The sequence below is a fragment of the Pinus tabuliformis genome, chromosome 2_2 (genome assembly GCF_031772625.1).
Source record: "Pinus tabuliformis cultivar Carrire ecotype Pingquan chromosome 2_2, CPIR1, whole genome shotgun sequence".
NCBI lineage: Eukaryota > Viridiplantae > Streptophyta > Pinopsida > Pinales > Pinaceae > Pinus > Pinus tabuliformis.
The window spans coordinates 863,159,278-863,166,594 of NC_142300.1; the positions used below are offsets into that span (position 1 = coordinate 863,159,278).

The following is a 7,317-nucleotide window of genomic DNA, read 5'->3' on the forward strand; positions in this document are numbered from 1 at the left end:
TCGGTTTTCCATCCCCATAGTAGAAACCTTCCCAGTAACCCTCCCTTAGCCAAAGTTACCTTGCCCTATATTTAAGGAGTTTCTAATCATATATAAACAATTCTTTCTAGAAAGAACATCAAAACCTTCTTCAAGCCCCACAAATACCTCAGGCAAGTCTTTAGATCGGCTAAGGGAAAAAATGACCATATGCTTCGTCTCGGAGTCTATGAAATCCCTTGCTCTTGTGGAATGTCTTACATAGGACAAACCGGTAGATCCTTTAGAGCTCGTCTTAAAGAACATATGGTCGATACCTGTCATAACCACATATCAAAATCTGCCATTGCTGAGTTCTCCCATAATACCAAGCATCTCATTTGTTTTGATAAAATGAAAGTCTTGGCCTCTGCCCCCTTCCATTCGAACTGTTTCATTAGGGAAGCCCTAGAAATTGATAAACATCCTAACAATTTTAACCGATAAGATGGATACCAGTTAAACCATTCTTGGAAACCCACCATCCATTTCTTAACCTCTAAACACAATTCCTCTAATATAAGATCTAACTGTCACATCCCTTGGTAATTTGTAAATATTTTCTTTTTATTGTGGTTAAGGACATTGTATTACCTCGAAGACCATGTAAAGGTCTAATGTTAAGTAGGAAATATGTGTTTGTATTAAAAAAATGGAATGTTTATGCAAGAGGGAACCACATGAATAGGAAGGTCAAAATGAAACCACCTGTCAGCATAGTTGGATAGTTATGGGTCAAGTGGTTGCCTGCCCAAACTTCTCTTTGAAGGAGAAGGTTAAAAATGAAAGGGGAGAAAATTGAGAGGATTAATGAACTTGATGTGACCTGAAGTGGAATAACTACAAAAGTTAAAAGGGTTGTTCTATGAGACATACCTTTTCCTTTTCCTATTGGTTGGCCAAAGGAACCTTCTTGAACAGAAGTCGACCTCGACTAAGTCTAGTTGGGACCAGATAGTTGTAGGAAAAAGTATGTGTAGTATTGCCCTGAAAACTGCAAACTAATCTCATTGGCAGGGTGGAGGCATTTTCTTCATGTGGTTGTGACCACTCGTGGAAACATCTATTGGTAATTGAGATAATATTTTAATGGTATGAAATGTTGTTTTGAATGTTATTAGTGATGTTGTTGTACATGTTGGTTAAATGTTACTAGTAAATAAAAATGAGAAATGATGTGTGTTATACATGATGGTATTGTACGTGCTGCTTTCAATGATTCTAGTAGATAAGAAAAGGAAAAAAAAATGTGTACTGCATATATTGTTTTAAATATTGTGTCGTGAATGTTGTTATTGAGGTTAAACTTAAGATGTGTGACAAATAATGAGTATAATTAAGTATTTTTATCCTTATGATTATGGATGAACTTTGTACCCCAATATGGCCAGCTCTAGATAATGATCATTGCAAGTATAAGCAGGAAAAAAATTCTAAACGAGAGTTGGTAGAGGGTTCCTGTTAGAAACTTGGATAAACCTTAAGACATAGACGTGGCTGAGATGGGAATAAACTTAATCGTGTCTAGCAAATTTTGGGCAAAGGGTAAACTCAGGAAGAATCTTGTTCACAACTTACATATAAGAAGACTATGTGAGAAAATGGAAGGACCGAGGGTTAGTTCATGGGCCTTGTTGTTTTCTAGCAGCACAAGAACAATCCCTCAAACCATCTGGTATCATTGTAGTTGTAAGGCAAAAAGGGTAAAACCATAATATTAATCATTCCACACTTATGCTAAAGAGTAAAGAAACCTGAATAGAATCATTGTAATAATAAGTGTAGCTGGGTTGGAGTTGGTAGAACCATGATAAAAGACCCCGTGAAAACCAAACTTATCCAAAAATTACAATAGAGCGGACACAAATAAATAAACCAGATTTGCACGCAGAAAATAATCTGGAGTAAGATTAACTTGACAGACGGCCATATTTATTTAAACAAAATTTGCGTTCCAACACCTGATACAAAGTGTTAAACCCTTTAGGATAAGTTACGAGTCATGTAAATAATGAACACTATTATAATGAAATTACAGTTCGATAAAAACCTGGACACACCATGAATTCAACGTGTTATAAAAAGAAGTAAGAGAAGTCAAGTCGTGGCCACAATTTTGTACATGAAGCTTAAATACTTTTATCATAAGGTAACCAATCTTGTGTACGTGTGTAAATTTTCCCCTTTTTTGAAATGTTGAGCATATGGAGTTGTGACACTGACCCATCCTGAAACTTGCTCCCGACTCTTCTTCCACTCTAATCGTTTCCTATCCCTTTCTCCTTACCCTCTTTTCTTCCAAAATTTTTTTTTTCTTTTTATTTATTTTTAAATTTAATTTTCTTCTAATTTAAATTTATGTAAATATTTGAATCTTTAACTAACCTTCTTTATTCTAGTTATATATAATTTTCCTTTATTCAAGTTATTTTGTTTTTGGTTTATTTTTTATTTTTATGTCTTGAGTTAACTCAAATTATTTTCATGTCCCAAGTTTTAATTATAAATTATAATAATATATTTTAATTAAAATTTTTATAAATATTTACTAATATACTATTAATTAAATTTTAATATTATATTCTAATAATAAAAAATTTAAAATTCTTATTTCTAATCTTTTTCCATAATTAAATTAATTAATACAATAAATTATAATTCCAAATTAAATTAATTTTAAATTTAATCTTTTCTACAATTTTTTTTTATTCCTTTTATTTATTAGTTCCTTCAAATCAAATTTCCATCATTCACCCACTTAGAAAAAACTCCTTTATTTTTCAAAATCTTATATTTGACTTCATTTTTAATTATTTTATTCCTAATAATTTATTTGAATTCAATAATTTATTAATTTTGAATTCAAGTCTAATTTCAATTAATTCTGAATGTTTTGACTTTATTTGAATTCAATATTTTATTTTAATCTATTCTAAATCTCTCATTATATACAAGTTTATTCATTAAGTCCGACTCTCATTATTCCCAGAGTCTCTTCCAATCTAGTAATTTTCTTTTCATTCCAGATTATTTTACTCCATTTTTAAACATTTTAGCATTTAATAATTTATTTTAATATAATTCAAGTCTAAAACCATTTATTATAATTATTCTTCCTTAATGACTATTTTTAATCCAATTTAAATCTAACCTTCTTTAACTTGGTCTTACACTCTTCTCTTCTCATCATTTGTCACGTTTCATGTCTCTCTAGATGGGTGAAGTTCACAAGTTACTGGCAACTATCAACATCAATGTAATTTTTGTTTTTATAAAATATCTTAAAACATTATTATATTATTTTTAAAAAATATTATATATATTAATTAAATGAGGATAAATTAATCTCTTGGGAAAGTTTTATACCATAATTATTAGCATTGTTGCAAACATTTGAATAACATCCGAATTTTATCACTAAATCATGATTTTTTTCCCTAGCCTATTTTTATTGATTTTCAGTGATATTTTGATGGTATCTTAATGTTGCAGATATTTATTGACTTTTATTAATATTTTCCTAATTTTTACAATTTTTGGTTTTGTGGACCCTTACCAATTTTATTCCCATGCAAATGTTTATAACATTAATTATTAATTTATTTTATTTTTATTTAAAATTAATATTTAATATATAACTTACTTTTATTAAAAATATTTATTCAAAAGACATTCAATTAGTCCTATTAAATTCTCAAACATTATATTACTATTTCTAGCTTCTATGCACACTGCAATATTCAACATTGATGTAATCATTACACATGCCACCCTTATGACCTTTATAAAAGACATTCAAATTCTACATACCTAAATATCAAACATCATTAAAAAAATTGATAAAATATATTCATAAAAAAAACATACCATTATGCAGAAAGCGTTTTTATGGTGAGGTTCCTTTTGTTAACACAGTAGAAATTTATAAGCTACATTGTAAAAATTTCGATGAAATCATGAAAACTCCACAGAATGTTTTAGCCCTCCGTTTTAGTCAGCCCTATAATTACATGCTTTGAAAATGTATATGCACATCGTTTTTGCCCTTTGCACCCTAAAATGCAAATGGTAGTTAAACTCTTATTGATAAGATGGCATAGTCTGACTACCATCAAATGATAGTTAAACTCTTATTGATAAGATGGCATAGTCTGATTACCATCAGTATTGCACACATCTTTGTATGTATCCAAAAAGGAGAAGATAATTGTAAACGAAAAAGAGAGAGAAAGACGGGGGTACCAGGGTGGTTTGACGATCTCAGTCACACAGTCACATTAGAATTAAAACACAATTAAATTTGGAAACCATGGTTGGACACTAGGATTAAAACACAAGTAAATTTGGTGAATCGTGATTTGAAAAGATGGTGACACTACGTGGTCCTCGACGAACTTTCTACAATTTCATGAAGGAATGCCAATTAGCCACCTACGTTGTGGCTAAATTATGGCCTCATACGTTCTGCAATATCATTGGTATCTCATTTTAAGATCTCTATATACATATATATGTAATCTCCTGACTCTCTATTCCACAGTTTGTGCCCTCTCTTATGTGATGGCAAATCCAACGATTGCAGTGGTAGCGGCTGCTCTATGCATAGCTTTAGCAGCAGCTTGGAGGGCTCTCCTCACAAATTCTCCAATCGATCCAGCAAACATCGACCTTCCTCATCCTCCCCAAAGACTTGGTGTATTCGCCCACAACAAGAGGCTGCAGAATGCACACAAACTTGGTTCTGGACTCATCCCCAACACAGAAGATCTGGTGTTCGATTCTCAAGGCAGACTGTACACGGGTTGTGGTGATGGGTGGATCAAGCGAGTCTCCTTTCTTGATAACCTTGATGTTCTTGTGGAGAACTGGACATATGTTGGAGGTCGTCCTCTGGGTCTAGCTTTTGGCATTTATGGAGAATTATTAGTCTGCGAGCCTTCTCAGGTACAGTTGTCAAATTTCCAGTTTTAAGATTTTGGGTGTTTTGGAATTTTAATGGTATTAAATTTATTTTCACCATTAAAAACAAAATTCAGACATACTTACCGTCAAATTTTTTAAAATATCACTTTACTCTTACTCAATAGGTAAAACTTCTTTCCTTACTCTATACCCATTTTAATTTTCATTATGTTTGGCAGGGTTTGCTAAATGTGACGGAAGGCCATGTGGAGATCCTGACAAACGAAGCAGATGGGTTGGAGTTCAAGTAATGTTTTTGAGCATCATGATTATTAAAAATTTTGAAAATTTTACTTGAAAATCCTAGCTATATTTTTTTATGTATGTGAATCACATTACCTGTAAATCAGACAAGTCGACTCAAGAAATGCTTCAAGTAATCGTAACTACATTCCATGGTTATATAATTGAAGATTTGCAGACGGAGTGGATGCAAGCAGAGAAGGGGCAGTTTATTTCACTGATGCCTCATATAAATATGGCTTCCATGACTACATGTTAGATATCTTAGAGTACCGACCACATGGCCGGTTGCTGAAATACGAGTCCTCCACCAAGAGAACGAGCGTACTTCTCAAAGATCTGTACTTCCCAAACGGAGTGGCTCTCTCTGCCAAACAGGACTTCCTTGTATTCTGTGAAACTTCACTGTATGTTTTTTATTTATTTTTTCAAACCATAATTATTTCAGTCTAATGGTTAGGTGGTAAGATTTGGTCTTACAGTTTTTAAAATCTGGTCTAATAGTTAGGTGGTAAGATTTGGCCATTTAACCATTTGATTTTACTATAGAAGATGTGGTCCAATTGTTAGGTAGAAAGATTTGGTCGTGAAAAATTTTGGTCTCACGATCCAATTTTGAACAAGATTATATATCTCTTACTATAAAAGATGTGGTCCAATTGTTAGGTGGAAAGATTTGGTCATGAAAAACTTTAGTCTCATGATCCAATCTTGGCCAAGATTATATATCTCACAAATCATTAATTCTCTAAAATATGATCTAATAATTAGATGGGGAAGTTTAGTCTAATTAACGTCATGGTCCAAATTCTGAACAAAATTATGTACCCCTGAAAGTTGCTCTAAACTCAATTTTTTCGATTGGAAAGAAAACATTAATTATTTCTATGCGCAATTTCTTCAGTTGAAAAAAGAGTCATTAATTATCTCTGTAACGAAAGATTCATGCACTGGAATTGAGAGGTGCCTTGTTTTTCCATTACAGGCATCGCTGCCAGAAGTACTGGTTAGAAGGGTCAAAGAAAGGCACCGTCGAATCTTTCATTGACAACCTGCCTGGAATTCCAGATAACATCCGCCATGACGGAAACGGCACCTTCTGGATCGCACTTTTGACGGTAATTTAAATCTCCAGATTTACGTTAAATTAAACCACCAATGTTGACATTTGATAAGATTTACAGCTGATTCGCTGTCGCTTAATATATAATAATATTGGAATTGGGTTTTTTTAACAGAGCCGAACCTTCGCCTGGACGGTTGCAACGAAATTCCCGCCTGTGAGGCACGTGTTGGCTCTGATAGCGACGTTGGCGCCGGGCGCAGTGAGCGATGCAATAGATCCGGGCGTTTTGGCTGTTAACGAGAAGGGCAATCCGATTACGCTGTACTCCGATCCAAGTTTGGGGAAACAAATAAATACTGGATTGAAATTGGGAGATTCTCTGTACTATGGTTCTCTGGCGCTTGATTACATCGGACGTCTTCCTCTAACCCCAGAGATACCAATAAATTAAAATTTAGTCGTCTCTAAAGTATACTGGGACCCACTACTCCGTACAGTACCGGAAGTAAATTGGGATCCAGAGGTCCGTACTTTGGTCATAAATGTTGAGATTTGGCCCATGTTGGTTTATGGTTTATATTACGAGCATAATAAATATTGGTTTATGGTAATTAAGTTGAAAGTGTTTTTTAATTTTCAAGTAAAATTTAAAATTATATTTAATTGGATAAGAGGGTTTATTTTTTATATCTAAAGAAATAAGTCAACAACTTGAGATTCTAAAAGTATTTGGCAAGAAAGAAGACAAGTTCACTACCCAATATCCCTAAAGTTTTTGACAAGAGTAAAAGTATACCTTAACCATCACTAAGTCATTTCAAGTGGTGTAGTTTTTCTTAAATAATCATAAAAAATGTTCATACATTTCTAAAAATAGCTAAATAACTTTCTTCAATGTTCTCGTGTTCTCTAGTTTATGTAAGTCCCCAAATGACTACATGACTAACATGTGGCATGAGTAGCCACGACCTAGGGACATCTAAGTCATCAAAATCACTTGGAGATCACACCTAACCTAGGCTACATCA

General features: G+C 33.0%; 1 protein-coding gene across 2 annotated transcripts; it reads left to right on the forward strand.

The window, feature by feature from the left end:
- The first annotated feature begins 4,513 nt into the window (after positions 1–4,513).
- LOC149195726 (protein STRICTOSIDINE SYNTHASE-LIKE 6-like) lies at positions 4,514–6,870 on the forward strand. Of its 2 annotated transcripts, XM_089408749.1 has the most exons (5): positions 4,521–4,962; positions 5,160–5,227; positions 5,394–5,630; positions 6,209–6,341; positions 6,462–6,870. In XM_089408749.1, exons 1-5 carry the CDS (start codon positions 4,579–4,581, stop codon positions 6,738–6,740), a joined length of 1,101 nt encoding a protein of 366 aa, XP_089264875.1. In that variant the 5' UTR covers positions 4,521–4,578; the 3' UTR covers positions 6,741–6,870. The 2 variants fall into 2 exon arrangements, with proteins under 2 accessions (XP_089264876.1, XP_089264875.1); XM_089408750.1 differs by lacking the exon at positions 5,394–5,630 and having other exon boundaries at positions 4,514–4,962.
- The last annotated feature ends 447 nt before the right edge of the window (positions 6,871–7,317 follow it).

Excerpts from the sequence above, each read along its gene's own strand:
- LOC149195726 (XM_089408749.1), top strand. The coding sequence starts at position 4,579 with ATGGCAAATCCAACGATTGCAGTGGTAGCGGCTGCTCTATGCATAGCT. Across the intron at positions 4,963-5,159 it reads TAGTCTGCGAGCCTTCTCAG|GGTTTGCTAAATGTGACGGA; the intron begins GTACAGTTGTCA and ends TATGTTTGGCAG. Across the intron at positions 6,342-6,461 it reads TCTGGATCGCACTTTTGACG|AGCCGAACCTTCGCCTGGAC; the intron begins GTAATTTAAATC and ends TTTTTTTAACAG.